This window comes from Microdochium trichocladiopsis (genome assembly GCF_020744255.1).
Source record: "Microdochium trichocladiopsis strain MPI-CAGE-CH-0230 chromosome Unknown B0I36scaffold_6, whole genome shotgun sequence".
Taxonomy (NCBI): Eukaryota; Fungi; Ascomycota; class Sordariomycetes; order Xylariales; family Microdochiaceae; genus Microdochium; species Microdochium trichocladiopsis.
Window position 1 is genome coordinate 2,116,951 of NW_025763549.1, and position 24,350 is coordinate 2,141,300.

General features: G+C 57.7%; 10 protein-coding genes across 10 annotated transcripts; 5 read left to right on the forward strand and 5 right to left on the reverse strand.

Annotated features, from left to right (window-relative positions):
- Positions 1-1,730: 1,730 nt before the first annotated feature.
- Positions 1,731-2,823, forward strand: B0I36DRAFT_364004 (ubiquitin-conjugating enzyme/RWD-like protein; the record flags this gene model as incomplete). The annotated part of the gene is made up of 3 exons (XM_046158889.1): positions 1,731-1,922; positions 2,017-2,155; positions 2,258-2,823. The coding sequence occupies 3 exons, from the start codon at positions 1,731-1,733 to the stop codon at positions 2,821-2,823; spliced, it is 897 nt and encodes a 298-aa protein (XP_046011753.1).
- A 269-nt stretch (positions 2,824-3,092) lies between these two features.
- On the reverse strand, positions 3,093-3,989 carry B0I36DRAFT_245461 (phosphoenolpyruvate phosphomutase-domain-containing protein; the record flags this gene model as incomplete). Its single annotated transcript, XM_046150157.1, has 2 exons — positions 3,093-3,557; positions 3,585-3,989. 2 exons carry the CDS (start codon positions 3,987-3,989, stop codon positions 3,093-3,095), a joined length of 870 nt encoding a protein of 289 aa, XP_046011754.1.
- A 1,309-nt stretch (positions 3,990-5,298) lies between these two features.
- On the forward strand, positions 5,299-6,811 carry B0I36DRAFT_133100 (uncharacterized protein). The gene has a single exon (XM_046148238.1). The coding sequence runs from the start codon at positions 5,465-5,467 to the stop codon at positions 6,659-6,661; it is 1,197 nt and encodes a 398-aa protein (XP_046011755.1). The 5' UTR covers positions 5,299-5,464; the 3' UTR covers positions 6,662-6,811.
- A 1-nt stretch (position 6,812) lies between these two features.
- Positions 6,813-7,798, reverse strand: B0I36DRAFT_133106 (mitochondrial zinc maintenance protein 1, mitochondrial). The gene is made up of 3 exons (XM_046148239.1): positions 7,575-7,798; positions 7,304-7,486; positions 6,813-7,187 (listed from the first exon to the last, which is right to left on the reverse strand). The coding sequence occupies exons 1-3, from the start codon at positions 7,627-7,629 to the stop codon at positions 7,069-7,071; spliced, it is 357 nt and encodes a 118-aa protein (XP_046011756.1). The 5' UTR covers positions 7,630-7,798; the 3' UTR covers positions 6,813-7,068.
- A 164-nt stretch (positions 7,799-7,962) lies between these two features.
- B0I36DRAFT_291178 (zuotin) lies at positions 7,963-9,594 on the forward strand. The gene is made up of 2 exons (XM_046151725.1): positions 7,963-8,343; positions 8,424-9,594. The coding sequence occupies exons 1-2, from the start codon at positions 8,050-8,052 to the stop codon at positions 9,456-9,458; spliced, it is 1,329 nt and encodes a 442-aa protein (XP_046011757.1). The 5' UTR covers positions 7,963-8,049; the 3' UTR covers positions 9,459-9,594.
- A 23-nt stretch (positions 9,595-9,617) lies between these two features.
- B0I36DRAFT_423095 (uncharacterized protein) lies at positions 9,618-11,243 on the reverse strand (the record flags this gene model as incomplete). Its single annotated transcript, XM_046162234.1, has 4 exons — positions 9,618-10,005; positions 10,065-10,536; positions 10,806-11,058; positions 11,227-11,243. 4 exons carry the CDS (start codon positions 11,241-11,243, stop codon positions 9,956-9,958), a joined length of 792 nt encoding a protein of 263 aa, XP_046011758.1. The 3' UTR covers positions 9,618-9,955.
- A 534-nt stretch (positions 11,244-11,777) lies between these two features.
- Positions 11,778-13,445, reverse strand: B0I36DRAFT_325838 (acyltransferase family-domain-containing protein). The gene has a single exon (XM_046154277.1). The coding sequence runs from the start codon at positions 13,257-13,259 to the stop codon at positions 11,862-11,864; it is 1,398 nt and encodes a 465-aa protein (XP_046011759.1). The 5' UTR covers positions 13,260-13,445; the 3' UTR covers positions 11,778-11,861.
- Positions 13,446-14,878: 1,433 nt separating this feature from the next.
- B0I36DRAFT_245594 (uncharacterized protein) lies at positions 14,879-17,227 on the forward strand (the record flags this gene model as incomplete). The annotated part of the gene is made up of 4 exons (XM_046150168.1): positions 14,879-15,586; positions 15,638-16,330; positions 16,451-16,746; positions 16,846-17,227. 4 exons carry the CDS (start codon positions 14,879-14,881, stop codon positions 17,225-17,227), a joined length of 2,079 nt encoding a protein of 692 aa, XP_046011760.1.
- A 3,079-nt stretch (positions 17,228-20,306) lies between these two features.
- On the reverse strand, positions 20,307-21,441 carry B0I36DRAFT_133136 (uncharacterized protein). The gene is made up of 2 exons (XM_046148240.1): positions 20,957-21,441; positions 20,307-20,790 (listed from the first exon to the last, which is right to left on the reverse strand). Exons 1-2 carry the CDS (start codon positions 21,285-21,287, stop codon positions 20,603-20,605), a joined length of 519 nt encoding a protein of 172 aa, XP_046011761.1. The 5' UTR covers positions 21,288-21,441; the 3' UTR covers positions 20,307-20,602.
- A 165-nt stretch (positions 21,442-21,606) lies between these two features.
- Positions 21,607-24,311, forward strand: B0I36DRAFT_325843 (WD40-repeat-containing domain protein). Its single transcript, XM_046154278.1, has one exon. The coding sequence runs from the start codon at positions 21,965-21,967 to the stop codon at positions 24,224-24,226; it is 2,262 nt and encodes a 753-aa protein (XP_046011762.1). The 5' UTR covers positions 21,607-21,964; the 3' UTR covers positions 24,227-24,311.
- The last annotated feature ends 39 nt before the right edge of the window (positions 24,312-24,350 follow it).

Sequence of the window (24,350 nt, forward strand, 5' to 3'; positions counted from 1 at the left end):
CGATACAAGGTCGCCTGAGCATCTTATCAAATTTGTGAGATCTGGAAAGTTCGCTGAAATTTCAGCCAGTTTCCGAGTGAAGTTCCGCTTGGTGCCCTGCGTTGAATTGATGGATCGCTCTTTCATCTAGAGCGTTCTTTCATCTTTCTTTGTTATTGAACAGTCTATCCTGGCGGGCAATCGGACAGACTTGCTAGCCCAGATCATTATATCAATTAGCAGTCGAAGCAGGATTACGAACGGTGACTCAATACCAATTAATTATGCGGACTCGACAAGCAGTGTCTCGTGGCATGCTTTGCATAAGCATGTCAGTTATTGGCTCCTACGAAAGCCATGATTTCTTCTGCGGGAGGCATTTCGCCCATTAATAGAGACTCAAGAACCAAAGCTATGGCCGAGAGGATATTTTACGTGTTTTAGAACCCGAAGAGCCAACGCTAGTCTTTGATATAGAGTTGATATTCTGGACTTCCGATTAGTCTTCGGCAAATGCTTGTGCGCACATGCATAAGGCGCATATGAAACGCTGTTGAATCAATGGAGCTGCCGCGCAGAGAACATACGAATCTTGCACTCTGCAGCAAATGGCTCGCTTGTTCCATCGTCTCCCCGTTGATAAAGAAGGAAAAGAAACAGATAGCGTTGGAGCTAAGTGTATCCTACAGATCATGAATCACGAAGAGGTTCAATGCAGATAAAATTGCTTCAGTCTCAAATAACTCTAAACCATCCCACTGATAACCTGGCCTGCTCTTGTCAGTTATTCCGCTACAGGTGTTAAATGCTGGCATCCCAATGTCCGATTCTCTGTGATGGCTGCCTGCTGCTAGTCCTTTCTGATACTCCCGGATTGTACTTTGGCGCACTTACCATATTGGCAAGTGCCTGGCCCATGGCCAACAGTGGAGCAAAACAGCCTTACAATATGCTCCAACTGGTCATCGCCGACTGACGAACCCAGCACCCGAGCGAGGATGTCAGAAGTAACGATCATCATGAGGTCGCTTCACGATGGCAACACAAGCAAAGATGCTGGTGTTATCGTGCGGACCTCGGCATCGAGCGAATGTATAGGGCCAAGGTAAAGCTGATAGTCATCCTTTATGGTTCCGCAAGTCGTGGACGGAACTCGTTCTGTAGAAACTGATGCGGATATGCTACCCTCAGCATGCAAGCCATTTAGGGTGTTTCTTGGACATTGTCGTCTTGGCTTCACGTATACTTGCTCAAGCAACTGGCCAATATAGGCGAGCGATTACACGACACGTCCAGACGTGGAATTTGACGGGCTATGAGAACCACGATAAAGTACCCACCATATTGCTTCATGGCAAACAAAGACTTGGCTTCCTAATGGCTGAGACAGGTATGCGCTGTGGCGCTGTTCAGCAGCCTGTCAACTTGACAAGGCAGCAACATCGCAAAGTGGAGCCTGAGGCTGTGAGCTTCCTCCTTAGGGCCCTGCCACAAAAGCAAACACTCAGCACGTGCCATGCTCATCGCTCACTTCCATGTTTCTGCTTCAAACGACGTTTCCACCTGGATCTCATCGCCTGCTACGTCATTTCACACATTCGTACTTTATATTGGATAGATTCACTGCTTGCAGACTTTTGCCCACCCCCACCCCTGAGTCTGCCACCCCGCACTCACCACCAAGAGCGTTCACTGACTCTCGTCTCTCGCATCAAGGGGCCCGGGCTTTACGGCTGCGCACATCTCTCGCCATGACCACACTCGCGGCCAGGCGCATTGCCAAGGAGCGCCTGGAGCTTGAGAAGCCCAATGATGACTACTTTGTCCATTTCAACGATGAGAACCTCCTCCACTTCGACGCCTACGTCGTGGGACCAGCCGACACGCCGTACCAGCACAAGCTGGCTCTGCTCCGGTTCGAGATCCCGGCCCGATACCCACTTGTACGTTTTGATCCTGCCCTGAAGCTAGCTGCCTCTAGCCCATGCCGGATGCGGCACAATTAGCGATGTGTTGTATTGACCAGCAATAATCCAGGTTCCGCCTGTTGTCAAATTCATTCAGCACACCGGCCACAGAATCCATCCCAACCTCTATGTCGAAGGCAAGGTCTGCCTTAGCATACTGGGCACTTGGCCGGGTGAGCCATGGGCGTATGGCATGACGTGTCACACCAGTAGGCTTCCCGATTTCTTCCTTCGACTCTGTAATGACACTGTATCGTGCTAGATCCTGTTATAGGACTTCCCATCAGCTGACACCCACAAACCCTCAACAGTCCTGGTCACAATCCGCTCACTGCTGGATGACAAACCATACAAGCACGAGCCGAATCAGAATGACAACCCCGCCTTCAACAAGTTTGTAGAGTACTCATCCTGGCGATGCATGCTGCTCGACTACCTTGCCCGAGCGCCCAACCAGGCCAGCAGAGAGTTCATTACGCGACACATCAGCAACCACGGTGAGGCGATGAGGGCGGCGCTTGCGGCACAAGCGATCGAAAACAGAAGACTCAAAGAGTTCAGCTCGCCCTACCTCAGAGGTCGTCGGCCTGACAATGACCAACATCTGCGAGTTGAGTATCCAAAGCTCCAGTCTGAGCTGGAAAGTGCCATTGAGAAAGCGAACATGGCTGTACGTGCTTCCTCGCCAGTTAAGCGCGGCCTGGAAGAGGACGTAACGCCGTCAAGCTCGGCGCACGGCAAGCTACATGATGGTGTCCAACAGAAGCGGATTAAACAATCTGACGGCGCAACGGATGATGACGTTGCCTCTGACGGCATGGCTGGAGGCTCAACCACATCTGCGAAACCTGTTCCGGAGGTTATTGACCTGACCTGAGCATCTGACCAAGTGAGCCTCGAATGCTAAAGCAAGGAGACCTCTCTTGGCAATTTCCTGAGTGCTGTCAGCTGGAAGACAGTATCACACTTTTGTACAAATTTAGTACCCTCATCCTCGTAGCAGGCGTTCCTAATTCACAATACCACCGCCTGAGCACCTGATGTCAAATATTCATAACAAGAGCATTGGAAGCGACGGCGCAGCAAGGGAGGTCTGAACAAAGTAGCAGTTCTCAACTTCTCATCCCTGATACCTGTTTTTCAGGTCTACTCGACCAATGCACCACCACCCAGAATCCTCATCGCAACCCCCTTTACCTCCTCGGGCTTCAAGAAGCTCAGGCTCGGCCCAACACTGATCCTGGCGACCCCAATTTCCGCGAGCTCCCGCACACTCAGCCCGCCCTTGGCACCCAGCTTGACCGCCACCCGGCCGCCAAGTTCCCTCGTCAGCATCTCGACTTCCTGTGTCCTCAAACCTCTCCCCGACCCGCCCCAGTAGAACACCGTCGTGGCGCCAGCACCAAGGTATGCCTTTCCCCGGGCCAGCGCGTCCTGCATCACCTCCTCGTCGCTCTTTCCCGTGGTGGCCTGCATGAAGAACGCATCGCACCGCGCATTGACGACGAACCCGGGACACCCGGCCTCTTCTGCAGCCTCGATAGCAGTGCGGATTCGAGCCGCTTGCTCCTCGACCCCGTAAAACTCGCCCTCCTTGTGTTGTTGTCCGACCTTCTCTGCGTCACTGCTCGCGAGCACCACGTCCTCGATGTTCGCACCCACGGCGCCGGCCTTCACGGCAGCCGCGACGGTCTCGCCGATGCGGGCGCCGTAGCCGTCCTGCAGGTCTGCGGAGAGCGGGAGGCCCGCGGCGTGCACGAGGGGCGCGAGCTGCTTGATCCGGGCCAGGTTCTGGTCAAAGGTGAGCTCTGCGTCCTGGATCCCCAGGGAGGTGGCGATTGCATAGGATGCAGTTGCTACGGCCTTGAGGGGGCCACTCGATGAAGAACCCGGAGAGGAAGCTGAAGAGGAGGAGGAGGAGTCATTGATGGACGTGATTGCCTCGAGAGAGGAAGTGTCCCAGATATTAGGCAAGACGAGAGGCTTGCCTGGGACGTGGAGGGAGGCGAGGTGTGCCGCAGATGTTGTTGATTGGGTCGCCATGATGGCTGTTGCATGTGGAGGGACGCGTGAATTGTGTTAAATCAGTTGGGAGAGGTAACACAGTCAGATGGTGGTGCCGCAGGGCCTGCAAGTCGTTGCTTCTGAGGCTATGGCCAAAGTCCGTAACCTCAGGTCGCCAGAAAGTCCGAGAAAGAAGATTCACGATTACAGGCATATAATACCAAGCACGAGAGGAGTCACTGCCGAGCGGGACCCCAGTTTGACTCATTTAGTGCTAAACTCTAAGGAGCTGCCCCCGCATTCTGAAAGTGACGGGACGGGGGATTGCTGCCTCAAGGTGGCCATGCCCCACTCCTCTGGGCCTGCTGCGCGCTTCGTTGATGGAAGATTGCTGCAGTTCGACATGCATGTGAGGCCAGAGTTAAGAAGCTATGCTCAGTTGCGCTTGCAATCAATTGTGTTTTCTGCGGGAGAATCACTACAGCAGAGCCGAGAGGAGATGGGTATTAGTATAGCTCAGGATGGAAAGAGATAAGGGCGTGAAAGTATCACCTTGCCTAGTCGCAAAGTGGCCAGTTATATTTCGAAGGACTTCCTCCTCGAGCTCGAGATGTCAGCAACGGCATAAACATCCAGAACTCAGAGCGGTCAGACTTCACTATAGTATTTTGGAAGCATCGTTCCCATGTCCCTTTTCGGCAAAAGGCTGAACGGGGTCGGGCATAGGTAATAAAGGGTCGAGCGAAGACAGGAGTGGAGCTGACTTGATTCGCCGCACACTACACTTCACAATCATCTACATGGAAACAGGCTGGCGACCGGTTCAATGAGGGCTTGGATCTCTGCTGATGAGCCCATCAGTCAGTGCTAGTGCTCAAGTCAAAAGGGAGAAGTGAAAGTTCTGGAACCACTATCGCCAAATAACAGTAAGGCCAGCCAGAGCCAGCCTGAAACCTCCGATGTCACACACTGGGATGGCAGAGCTATCGCCGCTGATTCGCGAGGTGTCGTTCTTGCCCTCGCAATACGCTGAGCGGTGTTTGTTGGGATATTATCTTCAATGCTCTCAGAGCTCTCAGGTATGTTCGTAGTGGTCGGCCAATCAGCATCCCCAAAATTCTTGGGTGTCTCGGACCGGCTCTAGGCGGGATATGGAGCACCCAGTCCCTACTTGGCTGGGTGTGATTATCTAAGCAAGCAGCCTATCCTTCAGCCACAAATGACGTTCGTGCTCTGACTGTGCCACAGAACCTGCTTGATAAGCCGATAAAGCGCGGCTTGCGCCACCCAGCATCTGTCGCCTTCCAGAAAATCACCCTGGCGCTCCATCACCCTGCACTGCGCGCGTCGACATAACTTTGAGAGCGGCTGTCCCCACAGGGACTCTTTGCGTCTCACAATCTTGCGATCCACTTGCGCCTTCACCCACCGCAGTCGCATCTGCGCGTACATAAAGAGACGTGATCGGCTGCGACGCCTTGTCGACGCGGCGCACACGCACACACGGGCCCATCATGCCTCCCCAGATTAAGCAGGACCTTAACCGGTCCGGCTGGGAGTCGACCGACTTCCCCTCCGTCTGTGAGACGTGCCTGCCCGACAACCCCTACGTCAAGATGCTCAAGGAGGACTACGGCGCCGAGTGCAAGATCTGCACCCGGCCGTTCACCATCTTCAGCTGGTCCGCCGACCGCGCCCACGGCCGCAAGAAGCGCACAAACATCTGCCTGACCTGCGCCCGCCTCAAGAACTGCTGCCAGTGCTGCATGCTCGACCTCTCCTTCGGCCTGCCCATCACCATCCGCGACGCCGCCCTCAAGATGGTCGCGCCGGGCCCCAGCTCAGAGATCAACCGCGAGTACTTTGCGCAGAACAACGAGAAGGCCATCGAGGACGGCCTCGGCACCGAGGAGTACGAGAAGACGGACGACAAGGCGCGCGAGCTGCTCCGGAGACTCGCCAACAGCAAGCCCTACTTCCGCAAGGGTCGCACGATAGAAGACGGGAGCAGCGCGTCCGCGGGGGCGTCTGGGTCAGCCACGGGCGGAGACGTCGCCACGGGGAGTGGCTATGGCGGACCTGGACCGATACGGACACGCGACTCGAGAGCTGCTGCGGCTGCAGGCGGCCGTGGTGGCCACGGAGGTAGAGGAGGGCGAGGAGGCGGTCGCGGCGGTCGTCCGTTCCCAGCGGCGTCGCAATTGCCCCCCGGGCCAAAGGACTACATTCCGCCTGCGGACAAGACCATCATGAGCCTGTTCGTCACGGGTGTCGAGGACGACCTGCCCGAGTACAAGATTCGCGACTTCTTCAAGGAGCACGGCAAGATCAAGTCGCTCATCTGCAGCCACATGTCCCACTGCGCGTTTGTCAACTACGAGACCAGAGAAGCCGCGGAGAAGGCTGCCGACGCTTGCAAGGGGAAAGCAGTCATCGCTGGCTGCCCATTGAGAGTGCGGTGGTCGGTGCCCAAGGCTGTGGGCACGATGAACCGCGAGGAGAGAGGCGAGATGCTGCGGGATGGCCGTTCGGCATTTGGAAACCCTAGGCAAAGGAAGGCGCTGGAAGGCGGGCAGAGGCAGGGCGGCGGCCAAGAAGGCGGCGGCCAACCACAGCAGCAACAGCAAGAAGCAGAGTTTGAGCAGATGGCAGCCGTCGCTGCGCCGCCTGGTGCTAGCGATGTCAACTACGCCAGTCTTGCGGGCGATTAACAGGACGAGTGGGGGGGTTTTTACGGGCGAAGCATTGTTACACGGCGTTCATCTGGTTTTCTCGGAGGACATGATGCTCCTTACATTCTAAAAGAGATATATTTGCGGGCTCTACATCGTCTGTGGCTCACTACTCTCCATCGTAGCACACCATCTCTCGCCTTTTGTGATCATACTTCATTTATTTGTGCAAAGTCTAGGCTTTTGTCTTGCTGTTGTTACAAATACGGGTATCGTAAGGTTTTCGTTATATAGTACAATGCATTCGCACCGCCATTCCACCGCGTATGCCCGCCTTGTATCTGTTCCTGTCGTACATAAGATGTCGTATATTTCCATTCATGCGATCGCCACCATGGCCCCTCTCGACTCCTCCGCGTCTTCGCGTCTGCCGTGTCGATGTCACTTTACTGGCTGCAGCATTTCTGTGTGGCGGGCTGCGGATCGCCCGCCCGTGCCATCTTCTTGCCGGCGAACTTGATGGACTCGTTGTCGCCGCGCTCCGTCTCGGCGTGGATGTTGAGTTCTGCGACAAGCACAAGCCCTCGGATGTTAGCAACGTCATGCAAAGCTTCGAGCGCGCTCCATATGAACTTCACGTGGGAGAGACCGATAGGAAGGGAAGGCGGGGGAAGAACGCACTATACCGGTCCCCGTCGCTGTCTATCTGCTTCCCCTGCACAACATTCTGGCGCAGTATCGTGGCGACCTCGTTGGCGTGCTGCAGGGCGGGCGCGTACTCGGGACTCGAGGGCTCGAGGTGTGCGTTGGTCAAGAAGCCGGCGCGGATCGAGGATCGGGCTGCGGTGAGCATTCTCTGGTCGCCTGTGCTCGGTGGTTTCGCTGGTCAGCTTGGTGCGCAGAGCATCTCAAGGCCCCTATGGTACTTGAGTTCGGGAGAGCATCTACGTACCTCGAAAGGCGACGTTGGCGGAGCGCCAGAGGTTGCGGTAGGCGGAGAGGGCCATGGCCTGTGTGGTTCTTGTGGCTGGAAACAGATGGTACTTGTGAAGCTTGGCTATCGATTCTCGTGGTGCTACGTCGGTGAGACTGCCCGTGTCGTTTGTCACTCGAGTCAAGAATGGTCAAGAAATCAAATCGGCATGTCGGAGCAGCGACTTTGCGATCTGATTGATCGGCCGTTGGAGTTCGAGAGCCAAAAGTTGTGCAGCGGCAGGGGTCTAGGTATGCACAAGACGGGCTTGTGCAAGACTAGAGACGAGTTATGCAACAGCCCACTCTGACAGCCCAGCCCAGGCCCGAAAAAAAATATTGCCAAAGTGCCTTGCCCCACGTTGGAACTGGGTGCATCTTTGTCCTCCTCTTTGAAGAGCCGAGCAAGACCATCACTCGAAAAACCAGAGAGAGACAATCGCTCATCCACAACGATGTCTGTCGCTACCACCGTCTCCAGGCCCCTGCCGGCCCTCCCTGAGGGCTGGTCTGCCGAGAAGGACTTCAAGGCCATCGGCTCCATCACCGCCTCGTCCCAGCGCACCATCGAGCCCGTCGGCCCGCACTTCCTCGCCCATGCCCGCCGTGCCCGTCACAAGCGCACGTTCTCCGAGGACGACCGCATCCAGGCGCAGGAGAGCGCCAAGAAGATCGAGAAGGATGACGAGAGCGACGAGTCCGAGGCTGAGGACCCCATGCTCCTCCAGCTCCAGGCCAAGGACTGGAAGGTACGCCCACTCTTCTTCCAGAGGGATTCCAAAGCTCGAAATGATGATAGGAAATGGTGCTAACAACCCTCGCTCTATAGACACAAGACCACTACCAGGTCCTCGGCCTCTCCAAGTACCGCTGGAAGGCCACCGAGGAGCAGATCAAGCGCGCCCACCGCAAGAAGGTGCTGAAGCACCACCCCGACAAGCGCGCCGCCGTCGGCGGCACCGAGGACGACCAGTTCTTCAAGTGCATCCAAAAGGCTACCGAGGTGCTCCTCGACCCCACGCGCCGCCGGCAGTACGACTCTGTCGACGAGAAGGCCAACGTCGAGCCCCCGTCCAAGAAGGAGGCCGCCAAAAACTACAACAAGCTCTGGGGCCGCGTCTTCAAGTCCGAGTCGCGCTTCTCCAAGATCCAGCCCGTCCCGCAGTTCGGCGACGACAACTCGACCAAGGAGGAGGTCGACAACTTCTACAACTTCTGGTACAACTTTGACTCGTGGCGCTCGTTCGAGTACCTTGACGAGGACGTCCCCGACGACAACGAGAACCGCAGCCAGAAGCGCCACATGGAGCGCAAGAACACCAACGCCCGCAGCAAGCGCAAGGCCGAGGACAACGCCCGCCTGCGCAAGCTGCTCGACGACGCGTCCGCCGGCGACGAGCGCATCAAGCGCTTCCGCCAGGAGGCCAACGCCGCCAAGAACAAGAAGAAGAACGAGCGCGAGGCCGCCGAGAAGGCCGCCAAGGAGGAGGCCCGGCTGAAGAAGGAGGCCGAGGAGAAGGCGGCCAAGGACGCAGAGGAGAAGGCCAAGGCGGACCGCGAGGCCGGCAAGAAGGCCAAGGAGGCCGCCAAGAACGCCGTCAAGAAGAACAAGCGTGTCCTGCGTGGCTCCGTCAAGGACGCAAACTACTTTGCCTCGGGCGACGCCTCGGCCACCCAGATCGACGCCGTCCTCAACGACGTCGAGCTCATCACGGGCAAGATCGACCCCGACGAGGTCGCCGACCTTGCTGGCAAGCTCAACGGCCTCAAGGTCTCGGACGAGATCAAGGCGGTCTGGAGCGGCGAGGCCAAGAGGCTCGTCGAGGCTGGCAAGCTCAAGGATGGCGAGGTCAAGTCCTTTTAAAAGGTCTTGGCGGGTATGATGATGACGCTGGTGACGACAAAATCATGTGTGAGCTTGGAGCTTTGGTTCTGGCGGCTCTAGACGATATAGAAATGATAGACATTAGTCTTATTAAGAAGGCTTGAACATTCATGAGTCCACAATTGCAAGGTGAAAAGTGATTCTAAGATTTCTTATTGGCTCTGCTTGCTCGGCAGATCTCTGGACTTGCTTCTTTCCAGAGCTACGCTATGTGCGAATCAATCGCTGTGAAACGGTGATACTGCGTCAGATAATGTCCTGATTGTGACCGTGTGGCACCGATTGAGAGTTCGAAAATGTGCTGGGTACAGGCAATACGGCCTCTGACCATCTCAACTGACTCTCTACCATAAACTTAACTCATATTTCTTCGTGAAAAAGACACTCGGAGAGCAGACCGAAATGGCCGTGACTTGTTTATACCCCAAGCGAACCCGTTCAAAAGCTTTCCCCGGCACAGTTGATGCTGCCTAGCATCACCGGCGTCCGTATCCTAGGCGGAATCGGGAATAGTATGTGCTTGTGTCTAATACTGCGAAGTCAGCATTGGACGAGAACCGCCAGACAGGCTTTAATAAGACTGACCTCTGTGTGGGTTTATGCCCAACTGGTCCGCCACGTTCAGATAGCCCTCCTCAGTGAGGACACCGGATTCCTTGATACTCGAGACGATCCGGTCGTCCCCTTGCCACGGTGTGCGACACATGGGACACGTGACCTGCTCCCCGGCGCTGCTCCGCTTCGTCCGCGCCCAGATCTCGAAGCACACCCTGTGCAGGTTCTGGCCGCACTGCGCCCGGCAGTAGACTATCTCGGCATCGTCCTTGCCGCTGCCGCTGGCCTCGTCCTCCACCAGCGCCGAGAAGCAGATCGGGCAGTCGCCCTCTATCGCCTTGCGGTTCTGATCGTGGGCTGCGGCGGTGCTGTCGTCGCTGCTGTCGCTGCCGCCGCCAACCTCGATGGGCGGTGCATTCTCAATGATCTCGCGAAGTTCCTCCTTGAGTAGGCCGAGCTGGTAGACGAGCTCGAAGCGTGCTCTGAGAACTCTGGCCATGACCTAAGACGAGTGATGTCAGCAGTCTGGCGGCTTGGTTTGAATCACCAATTCTTGGAGATTGTGCCATCAGGGCCCGACATCCCCAATTTCACCTCTGAAGTTCAAATAGGGCTTTCGAAAGGCCCCCGGCGTGATGTAGTGTATGACGGATGGCTGTCTTTGGAGCACAGACAATGTCTCATGCGGGGGCCAGCCTTGCGGTGGGGTTACTGACATAGTGCAGTTCGCCCTGCTGCGGGAGAGGATGGATGGGTACAAGAACAACGTACATAGAGAATGTGCTTGCACTGGTTGCCCTGCATCGAGTGCGGACACGTGCAGAACGGCACCTGGCGGATGTGAACATTGTAGACGTTGCCCGTGGAGCCCGTGATCTCGACGACCTCCTCGGGACAGCTGGGTGTGCCTGCCCGCGTGCGGGAGAGCACGAAGAAGCGCTGCGACAGGGCGCGTTCGTAGATGGGGATGAAGCTCTGTGTAGGCTCTGAGCGGAATCTCTTTGGCCGTTTGTCTGACGGGTCGCTGCCTGATGATGATTGCTGGGATGATGCTTGCGGCGTTTGCTTCTTGGTTGATGCTGCTGCCGGTGTCCGTCTCGCGGGCTTGGGGACTGCGCGTCGCCGCTTAAACGTCTGTGGTCCACGGCGTTGATAGCTGGAGCCACTGGCGGCGCGGCGTCCAGATGACTGCCGTGATGATGGTGCCATCGTTGCACTTGATGTGGTGGTGGTGCTGTGGTTGTGATGCAGTGATTGCATTGATGGGACAACTCGAGGCTATAAGGTACGCTTATACGGAGTATGGCGGGGCTGCGATCCTGGTGCCAATTCCGTTGTGCCGCCTGGTGGTTCTCGCACCCACTGGCAAAATGTTTGGACAGAGCTGTCAGGCGCGAGATGTCGTGGTTCAATGTCGTGCTGCTTGAGAGTCGCCAGAGAATGCTGTGGTGGCGAGGTGCCATTGATGATGCAAGTGCACCGCCAAAGTGACACGACGTCATGTGACCTGACGTAGTCCATACCCAGCATTCCTACCAAGACTATTCAGCTGCATCTCTCTTCACGCACAGACCGTAGCCCATTGCAGCATAGGCCATTAAATCGCGAGTTGGGAGCCTAGTCGCCATTGGGGAGATCTGGCTATAGTCGAGAAACCTTTTACGCAAGGAATCACTCGCCTTATCCTAATTATCGTGTGACGTCAGCAACTGGCACGGCATGTAGCTCTTGAATTATTGTAATGTCGTATTGTGTTTTCATCGCTCTACAGACATGAGAATTCTTCTACAAAAGACAACACGGCACTGACTGATTCCACCTTGCCTCTTACCGCGCCGCCGACTTCTTCTCAACCCATCTGGCAAAATCCGTGGACGGCACGTCGACAGCACGCCAGAAGACGTCTGACGCCCAGATGACGATCGGGTAGTAGATGACCGACGCCATGACAAAGCCAGCAGCGTACTGCCAGTAGCCTTCTGACCCGAAAATCCCCCAGCCGGCATGCAGCAGCGCCTTTCCTATCGTCTTGTTGCCCAGGCCATGCACCAGGTACAGCGCGAAGCTTATGCGGCCCAAGTATCGCACGGGCCGTGTGAGGAAGAAAGCCTGGATGCTGGGCAGGAATGCCATGGGCCCAACGACGAGGATCGAGCCGATGCCCAGCCAGAACCGACGCCTGTACGCCGTGAATGGCCACACGTACTTGGACCACATGTATCCAGGCGTCTTCGTGTTGTTCTCTCTCGGATAACCCGTCAGGAAGACGCCGAGCAGGAGCGTGGCGACGAGCAGGACGGTCACCCACCGTCTGCGAGGCCCCTGCTGAGACTTGTACGTCAGGACCTCGAGCTCGGCGACAATCATGCCGGCGATGAACAAGGCGACGTCCCATCTCTTGTGGCCAAAGGCGTGTACCATGACAAGGTTCTCCACCAGCAGGCGCACCGATGTTCGCGTCTTGGCCAGGCCGGCTATCATGAGAAAGACAACCATTGAGCCTCGGAACTCGACAGAGATGGACCACAGCTGGGGATTGTACCAGCCCGACATGGCGAGCTCCCAGTCCCACGGGTTTGACTCGAGGTCTAGATAGTCCACAAAGGCGGGGATGCCGTGATGGAAAGGCTTGCCTCCGTTCTTGTCCGGCACGCTCAAGACCCCGACGCTAGCGCAGACATACGCCATGAAGCTAGACGCAAATGCGGGAAGAAAGAGCCGGATAAAGCGCCGGAAGATGAGAGACGTGAGGCCGTTGAAGATGTCTTCGCCTCGGTGCATGCGCTGGATGAAGCGATGCGACAGCACAAAGCCCGAGACGATGAAGAAGATGGACACCATGGCAGCGCCGGAATAGAAGAGTCGGACAAAGGGCAAGAGCCAAAGCTCATGGTGCTTGTAACCCCATCCCGAGTTGACGGAAGGGTAGACGACGTGGATCCAGTGCAGGTTGAAGACAATCAGCGAAGCGACACCGCGGACACCATCCAGATACTCTGTGCGGGATGGCGGGCGGGAGGTCTTCTCTGAGATGTCGCTGTGCTCCACCCGGTGGAGGAAGCTTGGCTTGAGGAAGGAAAGGAAACGCCTGAATGTTCTGGCCGGGTTGAGTGCTGGTCTGGGGAGCTGAGCAGCCAAGACGGGCGAGCTTGACCTAGAAGCAGAGGACGGCAGCAAGGCTTCTGCGTCCTCTGCTTTTGGCGAATGCGCCCGTGAATTGAACATTTTGGCCCCGGACTTCAGCAGATGCTTCAGCACCGATCAAAGGAGTGACAGGACTAGCTAGTGTCCAGAGAAAAAAGGTAGAAAGATGAGTGTATCGAGCCACAAGTGGCACTCAAGCTGTCGCAGGATACGCTGCATACACAGGAGAAGACATGGAGAAGATTGAGCGAGCCGCCGTGGGCTTTGTGATGGCACCTCGAACATGACGATCCCTCCCACCAGTCAGTTGTGCCGGGGGCGCCGACCAGCAGCACATGCCCACTCACTTCAGGGGTTCATCAGTCATGTGGAATCTGCAGTGGATGTCCCCAGGACCTTGCCTCTGGACACAGACCCCAGAACAATGCCAGACGCCAGTCGAAGGGGCACTCTGAAGATCGGCACTCATAGCTGATGCCAAGACCTTCCCGCCCCTTATCGCTTGACTCGTCACATGGCTAATCTTTTGGGATCGACTATTCCTTCGCCTGCCGGAGCCAATCATTCACACAACGTTTGATGAAGGTGGTGCAAATGCCGCCTTCATCCTAGATCTTTGCATGATTGCCGTACCAGATACCAGGACTGCCAGGCTTTCACAGATCCAACACCGTACGAGGTTGCCATCATTCTTGTCATTACGCCGAATACTACACCGGTCTGGTGCGCTAGACTTCAGGCTCTTTTTCCACGCTAATAATGGCCCGAGCGACACAGACCCGACTTTAATGGAGATAGAAATCCTGTCAAACGGCCCTAGACAGGCAGATCCTGGTCACTGTAGAATTAGGCCTGCCACTAGGACCCATACACCGTCATATCAGCGAGTGTGGCAGCCCTATCTTGCAGCGCCAGGAAACAGTCCGCAGGCCAGTCCTCTTAGCGTCATGGTGGTCTTATCATTACACGTGGGGGGATCGGCAGTGGAAAATTGAGTTGGCCCCGGTCACGGCTATCTCGCCATGTCAACTCCCCTGCGAATCATGCATCTTATGCTTGTTCGCCCCTGCGTCTGCCAGGGTCCCGGACACTCGGTTACACTCTAGTGTCTTGGCGACCAGGGTTGGAACTCGCTAGATCCCCGACAAAGGGAATTGATCGCGTGCGATCACCACTCAGCTCCAACCGCCACGGCCGTGCTCGCGTGCTTGTGAAAAGACGAGATGGATCATGGATGCGCCGGCGCCATCCAGGAGGTCCACCCAAGCGGAATTGTGCAATGTCCTCCTTGCCAAAACCCATGGGCTTGGGCTGCGAGATCGGCAGGAGGTCGCGTGAGGCCGATGGTCTTGGCACAGAGGGTTTCCATCAGCCTCCGAGACTTCGCAGAATGGCAAAGACACTTTCCCCGTGTCTCAACATTGGCACACGTGGTGGTGGATGTACTCCATAGACCAGCTGAAAGAACTTCGCTACTCCGTGGCTCTTCCAAATCTTAGTTCTTCTGCCGTCCTTCTCTTGCTTCTCCGGCTCCGTCGGACGATCTGCAAACTCAGACTGAGAAAACATTTCTTGGCGAAGAAACCCAGCATCAAAACCATCCTTCCAGAGTCCCGAAAAGTCACAAGTACCCAGGAAACCCCCCGACAATTCAACATCCGATAAAATCGTGCGACGGGTCTATATCCCACCAGCAAGCCATGTCCTCGTCGAGGAGGTTCTCAGCCTCGGCGAGCTTCAAGGGCGGCGATCCCCCCATTGAAGCTCGAGAGCTATGGACCTGTCGGCCAGTCCGCAAAGTCGTCTGCCTCCTCTGTATCGCCGCTGGCGGATGGCTCTTCCTTGGAAACCGGCTTGGGGCGAGCGAGTATCCCACATACTCACCACTGTCACTCTATCGGCCCAGTCGAGCAGACGCCTCTACTGCCTCAAGATGGGTAGGCGGCGGTGCTGCAGGTGTGTCGTCTTCACAAGAACAGCAGGCACATCTCAACACTGCTGGCACTTCATCCTCCGAAGATCACGCCCAGTCCGGAAACTCGCATTCGGCTTCCCGCCTACCGCAGGTCTTGAGAATACCACTCAGTGATGCCGTCGCAGACGTGGAGCTCGAAGGATGGGAAGACGACTGGTTCGCCTTCGGCCAGTACGATGCATACAAGCACGGTCGACTCGAGGAGCCAAAGATTGACTTTGTGTACAACTGGGTCAACGGTTCCGAAGATGCCTTTAACCAGCTCCGACACAAATACGAGCTCGAGTCGCCACTCAATGACCCAGAGGGCAAGTGGATTGCCGAGCACGGCGTCAACAGGTATCGAGACTGGAACGAGCTGAGATACTCGCTGCGCAGCCTCGACACAAACGCCGCAGGCTTCCTCAACAAAGTACAGATCCTCGTCAACTCTGTCCGCAGAGCTGATGGCCAGAACCACGACCGAAACCCTGATCGGTTCGAGTACACGAAAGATGGCCAGAAGATGCAGGGCCAGCGGCCGACATGGATGCGGGACGACATCGGCTCGGACGAACACCTGCAGATCCTGCCCCAAGAAGAGTTCTTCAGCAAAGAATCGCAGAAATGCCTGCCGACCTTCAACTCGCTCTCTATAGAGTCGCAGATCCACCTCACACCCTCCAACACCGATCGACTCGTCGCGCTGTCTGACGACATGCTGCTGGGCATGCCCCACGCCGCGTCCGACTACTACTCGCCGCTGTTTGGCTCCGTCATGGCCTTCAAGCCGGACAAGTACAACGTCAAGGCGCTCGGCTCGCAGGACAAGTGGCCGACCTTTGGCGAGAAGCCGTTTCTTTACTACACGTCCTACCTGCTCAACCACCGCTTCGGCCAGCGCGCGCGCCGCGTGCAGGCTCATTTCGGCCACTCGGTGTCGCGCGCCGTGATGCACGAGGCGATGGCCTCGTTTCCGGGACCCGCGCACAGGGGCGTGTGCGAGCGCTTCCGCGGCGAGTCGCACTTCCAGCTGTACCCGTGGTTCACGGCCTTCCACTACAGCATCGAGCGCTTCCGCGAGGCCCTGCTGTGGGGGTTCATCGTCTCCAAGTCGGACGCGAACGCTGACGGGTACCTCGACTGGCACGAGCGGCAGGCGATCCTCCAGGCGATCGAGACGGGCTGGTCCCGGCTCGTCCAGCAGCAGCCGCAGACCGACTCCCATCGCACCAGCAGCAACGAGAACGCCGACTCGCTGTCAGACGTGATTGTGCCCGGCGGCGTCGGAGACCCAGGTTCCGCCCCGGCCCTCGAGGACCCCAACCGGGAGCGCATGTACTACCGCCTGCCCGAGGAGCTCGAGGCCGCCGGCCTGGAGCGGCCCAAGGTCAACGTCAACATCCAGTGGACGAGCCTGGACGGCCCGGAGACGATCCGGGGCATCAAGTGCTACGACTTTGCCGTCGACAAGTGCTTCGGCGACAGCTTCGGCTCCCCGCTGTCGGACGCGTCGGGCAGCAGCCAGAACCCAGACTTCTCCGCGGCGGCCGTCTTGTCCCGGCTGAGCACGCAGCACACACGCTGTGGCGACTGCCTGATCAAGTTCCTCCTGTCCAGCGCGGCGGGCGCGGCCGAGGCTGCGGCTGCGGCAGCGGCGGCGGCGCCGGCAGGTCAGAAAAAGGAAAGGAGCGAGGCCGCACGAGACTCGAGCTCCTCGGAGCCAGCAGCAGCATCATCCACGACTACCCACGCGAAGAAGCACCGCGGCCTCGAGCCCCTGCTGCCCCCTCGCAACGGCAGCGCCGCGCAGAAGCGCGACAGGCAGGTCGTCCTGCGCGCCCTCAAGAAGTACCAGCACACCGTCGTCGACACGGACGCGATGAAGTTTGTCATGGTCAAGGACGCGGAGCAGGCGGAGCGCGAGCTGCTCGAGCGCGGGGTGCGCATGGGCAGGAAGTTTGGCCAGTGGTGCCTGAACGACGACGTCATGACCACCGACGACGGCGAGGTGGGCAAGGTCAAGGACGTCATGGGCAGGGTGTTTGAGGAGCTCTGGCCGGTGCCATCGCGGTGGGAGAAGGTGGACTTGTGAGAAATGAAAAGGAAGGGTCTTGGGATGAAGCGGGCTGGTCGGTCGTCGTTGGGGACTAGCATCAAGAAAGCCGTCGCTTTTGTTTTTCCTGTTTTTGACGTCTCTTATACTCTCCTGGGATTTGTTTTTTTCTACTTTCTATTATTTATTTACTGTACATACATGCTATTCTTCTCAGACATACCCACTCCCTAGAATAGACGAACCATTTCTCAGTATGGAGGTGCCTTGCAAAACTCTTCGCCTAGCACGACCGTGCCGTCTTGGCTGCCAGCTGATTGCCAGAGTCGCTCCAAATTGTCGGATTTGTTGGGACAAGGCCGGTGTCGACCTGCAACCTCCTTGAATAACTAAGGGATCTGTCTCCCCTTCTGCAATAGAATAGAGAGGAGAGGCAAGCAATATACAAGGAACCTATTCTCAACACAAATTCACTTCGATCTAGCCCTAGCAACAAATTTGCTTTCCAGGGGTTGTTTGGTGATCTTGTCAGGGGGTATAAAGCATGGAGCTGATAGAGAGGTACTGTGCGTCTCCTTCACCAAAGCTCCTGCCAGCTGGTAGACGCGTGGCGCTCTAGGCGAAAAGTTTTGCAAGGCACCTCCGTACGAAAGGACGGGCATTCGCTTGATTGATCTTTTAAACCAAGTCTAACTCCCTGGTCTGTATTAATATCTGCATGGGATGTGGTATGATGCAAATTACCTACGGCTGACTTCTGGGTCCGGTCGGCTACGGCTCCCGGCCCAGCACTCCACAACGGCCCCAGACTCTGCTCGGTTCCTTGGTCCAACAGGATACCCGAGCGGATGACATGCAGTCCCACGTACTTTCCTTCTCAGCCTCTCAACGACGGCGTAGGGGATCGTGAAGAGCGGGGTCCTGGAAATAATTCGAAATTCGCAGGTGGCGAAGCGGCGCGAGATGCGCTCGGGGCGGGCACTTTAGGGACGGGCTATGGGAATTATTACGTATATGAAAATGCCACATCTCCGTAGCGAGGCGGAGGTGGGGATCGAGATGTCAAGGATCACTGGCCCGGGCCCGGCATCGAGCTCGAACCGCTACCATAGTGCTTAATCCGGGCTGTGGGGGAGGGCTTCTCCGGACCGCGCAGCCAATTAAGGATAAGGTGCCAGACCATAAGGTAACCAGCCGAGTAGCGTTTCCGGTTGCTACTATGGTAGAGGGGGGGCCCTGATTCGGGGGGCTCGCCTAATTTGTGTCAAGCGGGAGGACATTGACACGACACCGCCCTCGACTCGACTGGCATGCACGGCAAACCTGCAGGCCATTGTTCCGCGGCTGTACCTACCAAGTAAACGTGTGTATGGCACCTGCCGAGGGCCTGCTTTGGCAGCGGTTGGGAAAGCACAGGCCCTACATTTGAGTTTGGTGGCTGGACTGTCTGTCAGAGACGGCACAACGTTAGCGGCGGGCCAAGGCGACGCAGCCAGTGGGAGGGCACAGCGGCCGGCGCGGTGGCTGCTCGCCTGCAGCGCCTGACTCGGGGAACCTGCCCCGGAAACCATGCGCCCACGCCACAACAGCTAGCGCAGTTTCCCCCCCCAAGCGAAGGGGGGGAAAGGCTGGCATGCCATAAAACCCTCAGCCAGGACCACCGCAGGGACCACGGCCACACGTCGGGAGCAAAACTTGGAAGCACCGGTTGCACACTCAACATGTCAAGATGCGTCCGTTGTGTCCGTTTGACGACTAAGACTCGGCTGGTCGCTGTCAAGCACCCTGCAGCAGGCACCCCATCATGAGATCCTGCGCGTGCCGATAGCTCTACAAGCTTCGAAGCTGCCTGCTGCGAGCCCCGTGGCCGCCATGTCGGGAGAGACGGGGCCGATCGATGTGTCGCTGCCCATCGCGATGCTGATTGCGGGCTTCTTTGGCATCGCCATCTTCAACACCGTGGAGATCACCATCAGCATCTTCGCCGTCTTCCGTCGGAAGCGCGGGCTCTACTTCTGGAGCCTGCTCGTCGCCACATTCGGCATCTTCATACACACCATTGCCGTCTTCCTACGGTTCTTCGCGCTTGCGCCAAACCTGCCAATGTGCGTCGTCACCGTCGTCGGGTGGTGGTGCATGGTGACTGGCCAGTCTGTCGTGCTCTACTCGCGCCTGGGGCTGCTCACGCCTGACCGCTGGAAGACCCGGCTCGTCGCCACCATGATCATCTTCAACTTTGTCGTCCTCCACATCCCCGTGTCGATCCTGTTCCTCGCCAGCAACAGCGGCAATCCCGATCCCTTCTTTGACGCCTTTGACGTGTACGAAAAGATACAGCTCGCCGGCTTCTTCATCCAGGAGACCATCATATCCGGGCTGTACGTGTGGGAGGCCGCCACGAGCTTCACGCCCCTCCTGGCGGTCAAGCGCGCCGCGGGGCGGCGCGTCCTCCGCCATCTCGTCGTCCTCTTCGTCATGACGGTCCTGCTCGACGCCAGCCTCCTCGGCACCGAATACAGCGGGAACTTCCAGATCCAGACGACGTACAAGCCCGTCGTGTACAGCATCAAGCTCAAGCTCGAGTTCGTCATCCTCAACGAGCTGATAGCCTTCACCCAGACGGGAAGGCGGCACGACCAGTTCTTCCACACCTCAACGGACGAGGCGCCGAGGTCGTCGTTATCGGCCGGTGCCGTCACAGTGGACGGCCCCAGCACGATATCGCGGTACAGCACGCAGCATAGGATGATGGGCGTAAGACTGAAAAAGAAGAGCACCTTTTCGTCAGATACCGCCCTTGGCCGCAGAGATGTGGCTAGTTGAAATTGCGTATTGCGTATTATAAGGAAGCTGTTCCTGCGCCCCATTACTATATACTGCGTAGACTTGAAGATACATACCCTGTCAACCACATCCAATACTGCTTGTGGGTTCAATCCCTGTTGGGTTTCAGTTCCACTTGAAACCCTGGCACTGGGTCAAAGTAGCTGCCAAGGATATGCTAGCTCTGCCGTGACGACCGACTAAATCATGTTTCCCGGCGCCGTTCTATTGTCCTTCTCGTTAGAGGCTTGATTGAGTTGCTCCCACCCGTTGCTCGGCCGAGTAGACGACAAACGCTGTGACCATATCAAAAAATGGCATGGCCTTGTCAGATGCTGTGAGTGGAGCACGAAGATTATACAGCGTGCCACCAAACAAAGGGCCTGAAGATACCCGACAGGGGCTAAATATACTCGACACGATCAAGGGCTTTGTCGAGACCACGCCGTGAGACAACTCATCCTCGAAAAAGTCCTCGAAATCCTCGTCATCCGTCTTCACTGTCATCCACGCTGACGGCGCTGGGGTCTGCTCGCGCCCGCCCGCTCCCTTCTGCACACCGCCTTTCGGTTGTGCGTCGTGGAAAGAGGTTCAAAGTTTCCGCCTGCCTTGGTGGGGGCGACGCCTACATCCGGGGCTTGTCCCGTCTCTCCCGCAGTAGACCCACGTGAAGCCTTTGGGGTGACAAAGGCGAACTTCCTCCCTATGGGTTTCTTGTTCGTCGCGTGTCCGGGAGGGGAGGTCCCAATAGCGATCGTTATCATTGAGGATTTGGAAACCTACTCGCAGCATGGTGAGGCGGGTCAGTTGACAGGGCATTTCCCCACAGCCCGACTATTGTCCCATATATCTCGAGGCTTCACTTGGCACATATGTGTGTGTGTGTGTGCGTTTGGGGGGGGGGGGGGGGGGAGGGGAGGGTTAGAGAGGCAGGCTCTGACTGACCGCCATGAGACAGGCACGCGCGGTCGTGGTTGTTTGCGGACTCATAGGCCTTGCTGCAGGTCACACAGACGCGGCGCTCAGGAGCCTCGGACGTGGCTGATCTCTCGCAGTGCGTGGTTGCTTGGGCGAGACTGCTCCCAGCCTTGCGTTTACGAGTAGGAGGAGCGGCGGGTGGTGCAGCCGCAGCTGTACTGCGGCTGTTGCTCCTTGGAGGGGAGGAAGCGCTGTTGATGGCGACATTCTGCCCCACGAGAATACCCTCAAACTGCATGTGTTGGAGTAGCACTGGCTCTTTGTCCAGGGCGGTCAGGTCGTTGCTTGCAGCGACCATGGCCAGGCCCTTTCGAGCAGCTCTGTCGATGGCGGAGTCCTGGCACAGCCAGGCCAAGACTGCGCGGACCTAGGCACCGCTGAAGTCGTTCAATGACTCCGTCATTGCGCCGTCTGAGCAGTCTGAAGATTGAGCCAAGGTGGTTCGAGACAAGAATCGTACCTTAAGTGCCCCGTCGACATCAAAGGTGACATGCAGTGACAACGCGACCTGGAACGGGGTGCAAGTGGGGCCAGGCCCGCCCGCGCCTCCGCACTCTCTCCAGGGCCGTACCTGCATTTCTGACGCGCCGGGAGCCTCTGCCGACTTCACCTCCGCACTGAACCGCCCCCCAGGCGCAATGTCGCACGGCTTCCATTGTCATCCCCTCGCCGCCACGCAGCTTCGCACACGCACCCGCTCGACATCAGGCTCCGCGCTGACCACGAATCCCGCCACTTCAGCAGCCTGAGCAGCAGTATTGGCAGCTGCTGCTGCAGTGGCCCCGGGCGACTCCTCAAGCTTTCGGGCTCCCTCGGGTGCGCCAACTGCGACCTTAGAGGCGCAAGACCTCCTATCGCACCCGAAACCGCGGCGATTCTCCCATTAGGCTCATCCCAACCCATACATCTCGCACGTCCGCGACCGCGCACTGATAGCGGCGGCCTCGAGCCGGTTCGCGACAACCTGCCCTCAGGATGGAGTTCGACCGGTACTCCAACGACAGCTCCGACAACGAGCAGGACCAGGAGGATGAGCTCATGCAAGATGCGCGCGACCCAGACCCAGCCGATGACGAGAATCAGGACGGCGATAATGACAACGAAGACGATGATGACAATGACAACGATGACGACGACGACGACGACAACGCTGGGGACAATGAAAACGACGACGACGAAGGAGGCGAAGGCACACAAGACGGCGGAACGGACTCGCAGGCCCGCGCTGGCTCGGCTTCCGGCGACGGGCCGTCGATCAAGCGCACATCGGCCACGCCCTCTCCAGGCTCAGGCACTCCGAAATGGCAGCCGGTCTTGCGCCCACAGGTCCTCAACGCCAAGACGTACGACATAATACCGACAATGGCGGCGCCCATGGCTACCAGCATCAATGCCATCGCGGTCACGCCAGACTTGCGTTATTGGATGACGGGTGGCACTGACGGGTATATCCGTAAATACGACGGGCCAGGCACCATCAATGGCAAGACCCTCCTCACGGTGGCGCAGCGCCACCCGTTCGTAGACTCGGTCACCAAGGCGGGCATTCTCATGTCATACTGGGAGAATGCCGAACCGCAAGCCCCTGGTGCGAGAGCGGATGACCTGGTCCTCAGCCCCGTCTACAGTCTGGCTGTGCACTCACAGGCGCTGTGGTGCCTGTCTGGTCTTGAGAGTGGTGGCATCAACCTGCAGAGTGTGCGGCACGACGAGGGCAAGCGGATAGCCTGCCTGCAGAAGCACACCAACGCGGTCAGCGTGCTGTCGCTCGGCGCGGACGAGAAGTCTGTGCTCAGCGGTAGTTGGGACAAGAACATCTACGACTGGGATCTGAACACGGGGGCCGTCACCCGATCCTTTGATGGCAACAATGGCCAAATCTCCGCCATCGAGGTGCGGCCCATGGGCGGCGCCCTGATCCCAGCCGAGGCGGGGCTCGAGGAGTTACCGAGTGAGACGTTCTTCAGCAACAATGCTGCACCCACTACTGCCAATGGCTCCTTCCCTCTGGGGGATGGTCAAGACTTTAAGCTCGACACGAATGGCCTGGATGGTAGTTTTGATCTTAGTGCCGCGGCTCTGGATGGCGCCGCTGTCGAGGCAACAGCTGGTGACGCGCCTGGTAGTCCCGGGCAAGACAGCCTCTTCGGCGGCAGCCCGACAGCCGGCTCAGATCTGTTCGGAGATAACGATGGCATGGGTGCCTTTGGCGGGGACGATGACAACGAGTTCTCACGGGCGATGATGCAAGACTCTGCAGAGAACCCAGGGAATGTCAACACGACCAATGACGATGCCGGCGAAGGCATTGGCGACTTCGACATGTCGGTCCCAGCTTTTGACACCGATCCAACGGCGGCACCAGCTGTGCAGCCGCTTGACACATCTACGCAGCTCGATTCGACTCTGGCAGAAGGGCTCGGGGATTCGACAATGACCACCACGAACCCTGACGGCGATGAACACGGCCTGGCTACCGACATCATGTCGATGGACCCCTTGCCAGACTTCCCAGAAGCCAGTGGCCCAACCGATGACATTACAGGGAGTGGCACACAGAATGGACTGGACATGGCCGCATCGGGCGACACATTCAAGATAGAAGACTCGCAGCCAATGGGGCTCAACCCCGAGTCACCATCCATGATATTCGCCTCCGCCCCGGGCGACTCGCCTGCGTCTGCGCCCGCACACCACACAAGCCCACAGACATCCGACAGCACGTTCTTCTCTGCCTGTTTCGACGGCACAATACGAATCTGGGATCGCCGCATGCAGAACCCTGTCGCTCGCATTGGCAACCGGCCTGGAGTGCCGCCCTGGTGCATGGGCGCGACGTGGTCGCCTGACGGCAACTGGATCTACGTGGGGCGCCGCAACGGCACGGTAGAGGAATTCAACATCAACCAGGCGCGCAGAGGCTGGGAACCTTCGCGGGTGTTCAAATTCCCCGCGGGCTCTGGGGCGGTCAGCTGCGTCCGGGCAATGCCCAACGGCCGGCATCTGATCTGTGCCAGCCACGATATTCTCAGATTGTACGACTTGCACAGCGAGAACACGAGCAAGAACGCGCCGCCGCCGTTCTTGATTGTGCCCGGCCCGCCGCGCGCGGGTGTCATCAGCACTCTGTGGCTCGATCCGGGCGGCCGGTTCATGCTGAGCACGGCGGGGAACAGAGGCTGGGAGGGAAGCCACACGGAGTGTCTCATTGGATACGAGATCAATGTTCCGGAGTAATAGATGAAGACTTGGCAATACACGGGCGGCGATCAATAGATACCACATTACTGTCCATTGCTACCCCATTGCTGTCGTGCTTGTATTTTGATTGGGACCTGTGACGTTTGTGCATGCACTGCCG